This window comes from Neofelis nebulosa, chromosome 3 (genome assembly GCF_028018385.1).
Source record: "Neofelis nebulosa isolate mNeoNeb1 chromosome 3, mNeoNeb1.pri, whole genome shotgun sequence".
NCBI lineage: Eukaryota > Metazoa > Chordata > Mammalia > Carnivora > Felidae > Neofelis > Neofelis nebulosa.
Genome location: NC_080784.1, coordinates 162,783,711 through 162,796,990, shown reverse-complemented (window position 1 = coordinate 162,796,990; position 13,280 = coordinate 162,783,711). Strand labels below are relative to the sequence as shown.

Below are 13,280 nucleotides of genomic sequence, written 5' to 3'. Positions count from 1 at the left end.
AGCACTTTTCTCAGAAAATATGTTTTATAAAATATACTGGATCTTTCTCTTCTTTTTTTTTTTTTTTTTTTTTTAATTTTTTATTTTTGGGACAGAGAGAGACAGAGCATGAACGGGGGAGGGGCAGAGAGAGAGGGAGACACAGAATCGGAAACAGGCTCCAGGCTCCGAGCCATCAGCCCAGAGCCTGACGCGGGGCTCGAACTCACGGACCGCGAGATCGTGACCTGGCTGAAGTCGGACGCTTAACCGACTGCGCCACCCAGGCGCCCCTGGATCTTTCTCTTCTAAGCATACAAAGCCTCTTTGAAAAAACTCTTTCACATGGGATCCATGATTGCAGAAAACTTGTCTGGGTTATTCACTGCTGTATTCTGAGCATCTAGACCCCTATCTAGTACTTTCTGGCACATGGAAAGTACTTAATAAGGTTTGTTGAAAACTGAATAATACTCCCCATATCAACCCTGGCATGCTGCTTATTTAACTCACTTTTTATTCTTGATTCTTTTCATTCCACTATTTTCTACAGGTCAAAAACAACTGTTGTAGGGAACTTCTGACATAGCTCACATTGATTCCTGTCTCCTGGTATTCACCACCTTGTATAATCCCTCCCCTTTAGTACAGGCTGAACCTAATGATTTACTTCTAATTAATAGAATAGACACAAATGATGGGATATTACTTCTGTGATTAGGTTACAGAAGACTCTCATCTTGCTGTCGTTCCTTCTCCCTGGATCTCTTACATGCTTCCTTTGATAAAATGGCTACCTAGAAACGAACTAAAGGTGGTCTTGGGCCATTAGCCAGCAAACCAAGGCACTCAGTCCAACCGCCCATGAGGAACCACATCCTTCCAACAACCACTGAGTGAGCCAGAAAACAGATTCTGCCCCAGCTGAACCTTGAGATGACTGTGGCCCCAACTGACAGGTTGATTATAGCGTTGTGAGAAAACCCTGGGCTGACACCTTGATTGCAGCCAAATGACCAATTATAAGCAGAGGGCCCATCTAAACCGTGCCTAGATCTCTGACCCACAGAAACTATGAGATAATAAATGTGTATTATTTTACATCATTAACTTTTATTACATAGCAATAGGTAACTAGTATACCTGACATAAAGAAAAGAAAAACCAGAATTCAAATTCTGACTATAACTTCCAGTCATATGTCTTTAGGGGAGGCTTCCCCCAAAACCCCCTAAAACCTCAGTTTCAACATTTTCAAGAAGGGAATATCACCTAAGAGATAAGGATGTCTGAGGAATAAGTGACACTTGAAAATTCGTATAAAGAACCTGGACAGAGCCTTGCACATTGCAGGCAATTAGTAAATGGTAATTTAAATGTGAAATCATACATGTCTCTCACTAAATAGGAGGCCCTTCAAATGTTTTTTAGAAGTATATAAGGTTTTAAAATGTTAAAAATTAAAATAAAAAGTAAAATATAATTATAATTCTGTCACAAGTGAGAAAATGAAATATTTGAAAAATAATTTCCCTATAAATTATTGAGTCTTGCCTTTCATTAGGAAGAAATAATTTTTTTTAAACTGTAAGATACATACTTTGTCAGCAGCTGTCTCAGGAAGAGACTCTTCAATGCCAAGTTCTCGTCGTCTTTCAGCCCTAACTTCTGCATAACTACAAATGGAAAAAAATAGAATTTTAGTTCTTAATCACTCATTTACAATACTGCAGAAGTGCACTGTTACGGGTCTTACTTGTTCACCACGGATTCCAGCCTATTTGCTATGCACTACACAATCCTAGAACACATCTATAGTTTTCTATCTTAATCTAGTTATCTCAGAAGTTTTATATGCTACTGTAAATGATCTCTAACTACACAGTACTTGAGAAGAATTAAAAAAAAGGAAAAATATGCTTATCTACTCCGGTGTTCCTTTTACATGATTGACTTTGGTATAAAAAAGATAGTTAAAATTTCTGCTTTAAATTGTAACACTTATGTTAAGAATTACATATGCATATATACCTGTATTCTATTTCTACATAATACCAGTAAGTAAATTTAATAAAATTAATGCTTGTAAGTAAATTTAATAAAATTTTAACAAAAACACGTATCAGAAATTAGGAGAAAGATCACTGTAGCTCTTAACAAGTCATGCCTGAAAGTTTCATTGCCAACATCACTATCAGTGTTTCTATAATTCATAAGTTCTATAAAAGAATTATTACCTTACTACGGTGTGAGTACAAACAATAAATTCTGGCCTAGAATTCCACTGATGATAAGTGATATAATAATGAGTCTGAAGCCAAATCCACTGTTGTCCCTTGGTGAGGAATCTATAATAACATGATTTGCCTTTCCCGTACTGCATTACTAAGAAGAAAAGAAAAATATATTTATTGACTCATTATCATTAGTTATGAACCTGGTTTTTAGCCAAACCTAGCATTTACATTTAAATCTACATTCACAATTCAATGGCTTTTCAGTAACATAAATATCAGTTGTAAGAAAATGTTATTCTACAGGGATAGCTTAATGTCCCAAGCAATTAACATATCTTCCATAGTGCCCACTTAGAGTCAGTTACTACTGATCTCAGATACTTTTCACAGTAAATTTCCAAATATTTAAAAATAAAGTGTTCACATATTGACTTCCTCCCACCAACAGAGACTGAAGAGCAATAAGTGATCACATCTGAGTTTTTTCCCACAGGTACAGGTACCCTGGCAGGTACAGCATCTTTGAAGCACTTAATTTAAAACTTTAACCAAAATCAGAATAACTTAATTGTTTCAAGTAACTGACAACAGTATTTCCCAAAATATTCTTTGTAGGTTGTAAGTTCTGAAGCTTTTTAACAGATATTAAGCAAAAAAAGAATTTCGTGGTTAATTTGGGGAATGTTGTTAAATAGTTTTATTTAGTCTTTCTTTTCAAAACTTCTAGTATGCTAATTTATGTCATGATTCTGGGGATGGGGAGGTAGTAGGGATTATGAAGTGCTTCCCAGTCTTCCTTGACCATAAAATCTATTTTTAAGGGATCAGCATTCAGTGAAACAAACTTCAGGAAATGCCAATCAGGAATCAATCTCTCTTTCTCTCTCCATGAGGAAACTGAGGTCTACAAATTAAAAAAAAATTTTTTTTTTAGATTTACTTATTTTTGACAGAGAGTGACAGAGCACAAGTAGGGGAGGGTCAGAGAGAGAGAGGGAGACACAGAGTCTGAAGCAGGCTCCAGGCTCCAAGCTGTCAGCACAGAGCGTGATGCGGGGTTCAAACCCACAAACCGCGAGATCATGACCTGAGCCGAAGTCGGACACTTGACTGACTGAGCCACTCAGACGCCCCTGAGGTCTACAAATTTTAAATTGTTTGTCCAAAATTACCCAGCTAGTCAGTAGAAGTGCCAGATCTTTTCAATACATCATAGAGCCTAGTGCCCCTATCACTTGGAGTGCATAATGGGTTTTTTGTGCTGAAATTACTTTATTCTGAAATCTCCCATTTAGTTGATTTTGTTATATAACATGACTTATTTTCATATAGAGGCCTACTAGACCAGCCTAAGACATCATGAAAGAATGTTAAATATCTAATTAAGCTATAGAGGACACTCCAAGAGGTAGGATTTGGGGAGGAGAATCAGAAAAGCAAATAAAACTTAGCATTAAAACAAACTTCTGAAACACAGAGTAGCATGTGGTAAAGAGGTAGTAGGTCTAGACTCTAAACCTTTCTCTGCCACCAGTGAATTGTGGGATTGTAAATTATTTAGCCTTCCTGTGTCTCAATTTACTCATGGAGACAATAACAATATCTACTTTCTAGAACTGTGTTGATGAATAATGGAGATAATGTACATAAACTGTTTAGAATAGTGCCAGCCAGGTACAACAAGATGTTAATGTCCCTGCTGCTAATAAGCATAATGGCAGGAAACATTAAGCACTCACTATGGGCTTTCTAAAAGTTTCTTTAAATGTGTACCTAATTCCTAGGCAGACTTATATGCCTGAAATAAAAATATATGAAACAGTGTTCTAATATTTTGACATACCATCCCAATTTTACTCTAGATGTAGAATTTAAACACTTCAAAAACAAGGCTTATTAGATGCCATATTATAAACCTGTACTTACTATTATAGATTGAAATATGTAAAACAGGAACAAGCTTAATTTAAATTTGATCTAGGATTCCTATTGGATTGGGTTATAAAGTGAAATCTTCCAATATTTTTCAAAAATACAAAAATGTTTCCAAGTCTGCATTTTACCATCTTCTATTAATATATTAGTTATTTATTAGACTAAAAGCAGTTATTATCACCAGAAATATTAAAATCTACTTACAGTGCTCATGGCATTTTGCCAAGTTTTCTAGGTCATCCACATGATAGTAATCATAGCCTGATGTTCCCAGAACTTCAAATGGCAAATATCCTATTATAGGTGGTGCCCTAAATCACATATAAAACAATCGATAATTATAACTTTTTCCAGAATAAGAAATACCTCAACTAGAAATCAGTTTGGGGGGAAATCTTTACTTTTTGAAAAATGGATAATGGATTTGAACATCTGATTAAGTGTATCCTTGAAACCAATTAATTTCAAGAATCATATGACAATTAGCTTTTTATGGGATTTAAAAATGAAATTACCTGTGATCTAGAAATAGGAACTTCCATTCTAAACTATGTCTGGATGTAAACTCTTCATTAGGTTCTTCAACAGTGCACATTTCCTACAAGTAAATTAATAATTAGAATTTAGAAATACTATTGTGTCCTTAGAAGAATTTTAAATATTGTTAGCCATAAAAGTCATTATTAGAATTATCAACAATAGCCAAACTATGGAAAGAGCCCAAACGAATGGCTAAAGAAGAGGTGGTGTATACACATACACATACACACACACACACCATGGAATAGTATCTGGCCATCAAAAGGAAGGATATCTTGCCATTTGTAATGACATGGATGGAGCTTAAGCGTTATTATGCTAAGCAAACAAGTCACAGAAAGACAAATACCATATGATTTCACTCATAGGTGGAATTTAAGAAACAAAACAGATGAACACAGGGGAGGGAGAAAAAGGGAAAAAAACATAAGAGACTCTTAAATACAGAGAACAAACAGGGTTGCTGGAGGGGAGGTGGGTGGGTGGGAGGGATGGGCTAAATGCGTGATGGGCATTAAGGAGAGCACGTGTGATGAGCACTGGGAGCTGTTTATAAGTGATGAATCACTGAATTCTACTCCTGAAATCAATACTGCACTGTATGGTTAACTAACAATTTAAATAAAAATTTGAAGAAAAAAAGTCATTATTAGATAATTTTTCCCTAAACAATTTTTTTGAGTTTATTTATTGAGAGCGAGCAAGTAGGGAAGGGGCAGAGAGGGAGAGAGAGAGTCCCAAGCAGACTCTGTGCTGTCAGCATAGAGTCTGATGCAGAGCTTGATCCCATGAACTGTGAGATCATGACCTGAACTGAAATCAAGAGATGGACACTTAACCAACTGAGCCACCCAGCCGCCTCTCCCTGAAATGTTTTTATCACATTTTAATTTTCTGGTACCAAAGAATGTGGCAATAAACATATGCAGACTTCTAGGGGAGTATTTCTCACTCAGTATGTTTCTCTATTTACTCACATGCCTATAAACCCTCATTCTAAATTCAGATCTCTGTCTTGAATTATAGCTCTGTATTTTCTGTCTGGATGTCCCCATGCATCGCAAACTCATTATGTCCTAAAATGAACTGCCTGACTCCTCATCTCCCACAATTTTGCATCTCAACACTGGAGGCATACCTGTGCTGTGCCATCAGTCTAGAAATCTGATAGTCACAACATACTCTCGTTTTCACCTTTTTCCACCTAAGTGGTTGATACTAAATCCTTTCAATTTCACCTTCTAAGTTAAAAAAAAAAAAAAAAATCTGTTTGATCTCATCCATCTTCAGGGTCTTAGACCCTAGACTTGCCATCACTGGCTCACATTATCACCATAGCTTCTCTCCAGACCAGTCTCCCTATTAACTCATCCTCTATTCTGGCCACAAATACTCTCTAATACTCAAGTATGATTATGACTTCTGTGCTTAAAAACCTTCATAACTTCTCATTCTGTTTCGATAAAGTTTAAATTCTTTAGCATGGAGAAACAATGAAGAAATAAATTTCATTTTTAGACTGCTTACTTTTCTAACCTTATCTCCCACCATCCCTACCCCCTCCACCTTACTCATACTCAGCAATGCACTCCAAACTCCTTTGTGCCCCTGAATGACCTTCTGTATCACAATATAGTGGATTACGAGCTTGGGCTTTGAGAGAATGGGAATTAGAATCAATCCCAGTTCTACCACGTGATAGCTATAACTCTGAGCAAGTAACTGAACTTCCCTAAGCCTCAGCTTCCTTATATATAAAATGAGGACTATACTAGCATCTATCTTTAAAGTTGTTTTAAGAATTAAATGAGAGAATACATGTAAAATATGCAGCATGTACGAACACTCAACAATTGTTAGCCACTGCTATTATTTCCTAAGAACAAAACAAGCAGAGCAAGACTGGATTAAGATCCTTTAACTGCTATTTTAGTATTCTGTCCTAGAATATGATATCTTCCTAAATTTAAAATCTTAGTCTGGCTTATTTCAAGCCACTTGCTAATGGTTGAACTCTTTCATTTTCCCACTTCTCTACTAATCATCTACTTCTTGGGCCCAGGAAATAAAATAAATTATTTAACTGAATTTTAAAATTAAAAAAGCAAATTATATGCAGTAAAAAGCCACTTGCATATTTTAAGAAATTTCAAAAGCAATCTTTAAAAATTAGCTAGATTTTTGGCCTTTCTCCTTTAATGCAGATCATGAAGTAAACAAAAAGTACCCTAAAATTTTGCACAAAAGGACAGTGGTGATATATAACCATTGGTTAACTTCAAAGGATACGTATTTTAAAATCAGTTATAATTTAATGAGTGCCTTGATAACTCATTTGCTTCAAAATGATTAAGACCATGTATATTTAATGACTCATCATCATTACTATTTCAGCGTTTGAAAGAAGTCGTTCAGTAACTTTGGAAAGAACAAAACAATTACATAAAGATAATTCTCATAATATGAAGTGAAATCCTCTTTGGAGAATAAAATAAAAAACATACCTTGATGAACTGAGGTGTAGCTAATCTGACAGTGGCTACAAAACAAACTCTATCATCATAAGAAGGCCTGTGTGTGCGTTGTATAGTTCCTTCAAAACCATTGTGTGCTGAAGTCGATACTACAACATTAAGGAAATATATATCATCAGTTACTCCAGTAAAATCTAATTTTTATTGATGTTCAAACATCTATGTCTTTAAGAGCTTAAAAGAAATACCAAGTTAAATATACTTATAAGAAAAGCATTTTAACTCACCACTGTTTAAAGATTTGAAATTTCCTATAAATTTCACATATTCATAGGTAGATGGCTCCTTTGGGTCTATTGTTCCTCGAAGCATATGACAACAGAATTCTAACTGATTTTTTGCTGAAATGACAAAAAATTTGATATATTTTTGATTTATCTTAAAGAATGATATATGTTATAAGTTGTGTAAAAGTTGTGTAAGTTTATAATCATTATTTTCTTCAACAGAGGCCCTTAATGACATTTAGTCCATAAAAGCAGAATTATCTTTAGGAGATGATCTCACCTTGTCCTTAATAGAGAAAAGAGACCTTCAGATACAAGCAACTATATGTTTCCCCACTTTCCTTCTTTCTCATTCTTCACTCTAATATCAAAGAAAGGTTTTTGCTTCCCATCATAAAGCTAATGCTCCTAAGGGCGCCTGGGTGGCTCAGTCAGTTAAGCCTCTGACCTCAGCTCAGGTCACAATTTCACGGTTCGTGGGTTTAAGCCCCTCGTTGGGCTCTGTGCTGACAGCTCAGAGCCTGAAGCCTGCTTCAGATTCTATCTCTGTGTCTCTCTGCCCCTCCCTCACTCCTGTTCTGTCTCTCTCTGTCTCTCAAAAAATAAATACAATGTTAAAAAAAAATTTGTTTTTAATAAAGCTAAGGCTTTTATCTCTACCTTGAACAGTCTTCTCTACCTTCTCTAGGACCAGAGCTACACCACAGTCATTCATTCCTTTAGCATCCATATATTCTCTTCACTGGGTCCTAACTTTCTACTTTGAAATCTGTTTAAGTCTTTCTATCTTAAACAAAAGGTTTTTCATGCCTTTTTTTTTTTTTTTTTTATCACAGACCTTCCTTTTTATTACATGCTCTAGTTTCCATATATTCATTTTCCTTAACTTCATGAAATGTGGCTTTACTCTTCACACCTCTACAGAAATTGCTCTTCGGAAGATCACCAACATTTGTATGGTTAACTTCAATGATCTTTCCTCATTGTTTCTACCTCTTTTAAAACTCACATGCCTTCATCCCCATCACACAAATCTTACCCTTCTTACCTTATTGGCGATTTCTATCCCTTTTGTCAATCTATCTTCAAACTATGGACATTGACAAAAGTTCTCCTCTTTATCTTCTATCCCTTATAAACTTATTGGCACTGGTAAATTTATTTATTCCTAAATCTCTCTCCTAAATTCTCACATTTTATGTAAGACCAAATCTCAAATTACTATTTACTTTAGGACATTTCTACTTGATTATCCCACCAAATAACACAAAATATCTGAAAGTTAATTCATCTTTCTTCTAAGCCAGCTGTTCTTCCCTTTTGTCCTATATCTGTTATCACCCCAATTAGAAACCCTATCAATTTGGTCTCTTCTCTACCTATCACAAGCCCCAAACTAATCTGTCACCAGGACCCACTATTTCACCAATGAAGGGCCCATTAGTCATTTTTTCCAACTGAGCATCTAGTACCACTAATTTAGTAGAAATATTACTCTTCATCTAGCAAAAACATATTCTTTATGCTTCCAAACTCTTGCTGCTCAAATTCAATCTTGCCTACTACTCATATATATTATTTTTGTCATTATTTCAGCACTCAAGGACCAGTAACACCTCCTTTCACTCACAGCATCAAACTCACACTCTTGTTATTACCATGAATGGCTTTTAATCAAACTCATCAGATTCAAAATCTAACTACTTTCTTCCTAAAACCTTCCCATGGATGATCCCTAGCCACTTGGTCACCTGTACCTAATACCCAACATCTGTGCCTACTGAGTTTATCTACTCAATACTCATGCACAGTCTTTCCTTTTCATCCTTACTTCTTTTGTTATCCTAACCTCCAATCTGGTCCTTTCAAAATTTTCCACCTGAGATATATTTTTTTCAGACCACTTTTTTTCAAATCCCCTTTCATTGACTCCTCACTGTGTAAAAAGTCAAACTCCTTAGGATGAAATATTGAGCCCTATTTGCTTCTCTGGACAAAATCACACCACTTGTGCCACCCCACTTTCATCATTATGGCCCAAATGACCTACTTGCAGAATCCTAAATTTTCTAAGCAATTTCCTCTGTTTTATATCCTATTACTCCTTTGGCATGAAACCGTATTTTTCTGGGGAAATAATTTTTTTGTATATCAGCTATTTAGGGGGTCAGGAAGTCATTTAAGGCTCTTCTCTATCAAAAAGTATTATTGCCAACCTCACCTCTGATCTTGGAAGCAGAAGCCTAATGACTGTTTTTCTGCCAGAGGATTGCATTCAGTTCTCCAGCTAATTTCGCGCTTATGAAGGTCTCTAAAGTGGACCCTTTCTCCTGTCCACCTACTGCTATGTCCCAGGGTTCCAGCTTTCTTCTCTCCTTGCTCTGTATATTTACCTCAAGCAATGTCATTCAATCCACGATGTCAAGCACTATTTATAGACACATAACTGGCCTCTATAATCCAGCCCAGGTCTCTCTCCTCTAAGATAGTCTATTGGTCAATGTTGTAAGAGCTTGATTTTTAAGCAATTATGAATAATTGCTTAAATGAAAAAAAATAGAAAATTTTTAAATCATGAAAAAAGTGATTAATTATCTATACAGTTTAAGATTACACAAGTTACAACAATTTCAGATTACACAAGAGGTAATTTATTGAAGAAAATGAGATACTCTGGTCATATTAGTTTGTTAAATGGATCTAAGAGAAATGTCTGATTATACCATAGTATTTTTATTTTGTACTTCTTAAAGGCAACGACTTTTTCCACTATTCTTGGCACTTTTATGATACAGCTTAAGTGCCAGGCACATTGAATATGTCCAACAAGTGGTCATTTCATTCTGTTTATTTAATAAAGCAAATGGATTCTTCTCTTCGTCTCTAATTCTTCACAACTCCTTCTAACAGGCTATCCCTTCTTAACAATAATAGCCGCTCATACATACTTACACATATATGTACATGTGTGTATCTCTACTCGTGGACAGTTAGTATGCTACAGAATTTTAGGATTCAAAATACAAAGAACCCTTAAAGGCTCCTGGGTGGCTCAGTCGGTTAAGCATCCAACTCGATTTCAGCTCAGGTCATGATCCCATGGTTCATGAGTTCAGGCCCCATGTTGGGCTCTGTGCTGACAACTTGCAGCCTGCTTAGAATTCTCTTCTCCCCCCACCCCCGCCCTGCCCCTCTCTCATTCACGTGCATGCTCACTCTCTCTCTCAAAATAAACTTAAAAAAAAAAAAAAAAAAAAAAGCACAAAATACGAAGAACCTTTAAAATGATTAATCAGTATTACCAGAAAAGTTAAAGAAAAAATTTCTAAAAATGTTTATTTTTGAGAGACAGAGCGCAATTGGGGGAGGGGAAGAGAAAGAGGGAGACAAAGAATCTGAAGCAGGCTCTAGGCTCTCTCTGCGCTGTCAGCACAGAGCCTGATGTGGGGCTCGAACCCACGCATGAACCATGCGTGAGATCATGACCCGAGCTGAACTTGGATGCTTAACCAACTGAGCCACCCAGGCACCCCAAGAAAAATCAAAATTTTTAAATCATGAAAAAAGTGATTAATTACCTATACAGTATTACAACAATTTCAGATTACACAAGAGGTAATTTATTGAAGAAAATGAGACAGTCTGGTCATTTTAGTTTGTTAAATGGATCTAAGAGAAATGTCTGATTACACCATAGTATTTTTATTTTGTACTTCTTAAAGGCAACGACTTTTTCCACTATTCTTGGCACTTTCATGATACAGCTTAAGTGCCAGGCACATTAAATATATCCAGCAAGTGATCATTTCATTCTGTTTACTTAATAAAGCAATTTCCTTTACTTAATAATTTTTTGAAATACATAACTTATTTTTCCCCCAGTTTCAGTAGTCAATTGGTGAATGATGTGTGAAAATGAGAATGTTTCAGTTTCGCTCATTAAATACCAAAAGATTTTTTTAAAAAAATATATTGCCAAGTTCGATTTTTGTGAAAAACACATTTTTATGGCAAAACTATTATAACAAAAAAGATGGAATTTCAATGTATTCTGAAATAGAGTTAAGACTCCTAACATGGTCATAATTCCATTTTATATATATATACTAATATTTAAAAAGGATCTAATAGGACATATGGAATGATGCTATGTGTTCATTTGGTTAGATAATGTCTGTGTTTATGACAAGCTTACAAAAGTAAAGGAAAATGCAACCAAATACATTTAACTTTTTGCTTAATAGCTACTACTTACATTTTAAATATTCAGGGGTTAATGAATCACTTTCCAGCAGATGAGTAGAGAGTATTTTATAAACCTCTGAATGTTCCCCTTCTGGGATAAAATTAAATATACTTTGATCCACAAGATCAGACTGAAAAAGAAATTAAAAAAATAATAAATTTAGTGATTCAAGATACGTTTATTTAAAAAGTATATCATTGTTCTTGGTGCGCCTGGGTGGCTTAGTGAGTTGAGTGTCCAACTTTTGGTTTTGGCTCAGGTCATAATTCCAAGGTCATGGGATCAAGCTCTGCATCAGGCTCTGTGCTGAGTGTACAGCCTGCTTGGGATTCTCTTTCTCTCTTTCCCCCTCTGCTCCTCTCCTCCACATTTGTGCTCTCTCTCCAAAATAAAACATTAAAAAAAAAAAAAAAAGCAGATCATCATTCTTAAAACACATGAGCATATGGCTTTCTTTCAATTCTCCATAAAAACTGACAAATGTCAAAATATAGAGCACCACTCAAAAAATAAGAGAACGTGGAAGAAGGTTAAGATGACCTCCATGTCTCTGATTAACTAGTGTCATCAGATCTATGGTCAATATGACTTTTGAAGTCTGATAAATTATTTGCAACGGTAAATTTCATCAAATTTGAATGATTAAAATATAACAGGACTAAGAAAGTTTACTAGCAAAAGCTTTGGCTACATGATAGAGCTTGGCTATGAGGTACAGCCTTATCATATATCCAAACCTCTGGTAAATTATGGTGGCATACACTGCAACCAAGGACCAAAGCACAGCCACTGGCTAAGTGAAGAGGAGATGTGATTTTGGTATTATTTCAATTGTTCAGTGTGTCCTTTCTTTTCTATTACATTTTTCCAGCCATCTATCCTATATCTCATTGTCAAAAAGTCTTGTTTTTATTTTTTTAAGTGCTTAGTTTTTTTTTTTTTGTTTTTTTGTTTTTTTTTTAGAGAGACAGAGACAGAGAGAGGGTGAGCACAAGCAGGAGAGGAGCAAGTAGAGAAGGAGACAGAATCCCAAGCAGGCTCCATGCTGTCAGTGCAGAGCCCGATGAGGGGCTCGAACTCACAAACTGAGATCATGACCTGAGCCCAAACCAAGAGTTGGATGTTTAACTGACTAAGTCACCCAGGCACCCTCAAAAGCCTTGCTTTTAGATAACAACAAAAAAGGCAAGTAGTATGCTAAGCATTAGAATCCTTGCTAAAAATCTGGCTTTAACTATGATTTCTAACCGACAGTAATGTGACAAACATCAGGTTGCCTATGATGTGCCATGGCTGCGGAATCAAAAATGATTCAGATAGTTCCTATCCTTAAGAACCACTGACAACAAGGGCGCCTGGGTGGCTCAGTCGGTTAAGTGTCGACTTCGGCTCAGGTCATGATCTCACAGTTCATGAGTTCGAGCCCTGCGTAGGGCTCTGTGCTGACAGCTCAGAGCCTGGAGCCTGCTTCAGATTCTGTGTCTCCCTCTCTCTCTATTCCTCCCCTGCTCATGCTCTGTCTCTCTCAAAAATAAACATAAAAAAAAGAAGAAAAAATATGAATGACTAGTATAGAATGGTA

General features: G+C 35.9%; 1 protein-coding gene across 7 annotated transcripts in view; it reads right to left on the bottom strand.

The window, feature by feature from the left end:
• Window positions 1-13,280, bottom strand: part of CLOCK (clock circadian regulator) — a 128,144-nt gene that overhangs the window by 28,500 nt on the left and 86,364 nt on the right. For all 7 annotated transcript variants that reach the window (XM_058722541.1, XM_058722540.1, XM_058722546.1 and 4 more), the window contains 7 exons: window positions 11,708-11,828; window positions 7,453-7,566; window positions 7,196-7,314; window positions 4,667-4,749; window positions 4,356-4,462; window positions 2,217-2,364; window positions 1,580-1,655 (listed from right to left, as the gene is read on the bottom strand). In XM_058722541.1, coding sequence (XP_058578524.1) covers window positions 1,580-1,655; window positions 2,217-2,364; window positions 4,356-4,462; window positions 4,667-4,749; window positions 7,196-7,314; window positions 7,453-7,566; window positions 11,708-11,828 — 768 coding nt within the window. The remainder of the gene's footprint in view (window positions 1-1,579; window positions 1,656-2,216; window positions 2,365-4,355; window positions 4,463-4,666; window positions 4,750-7,195; window positions 7,315-7,452; window positions 7,567-11,707; window positions 11,829-13,280) is intronic.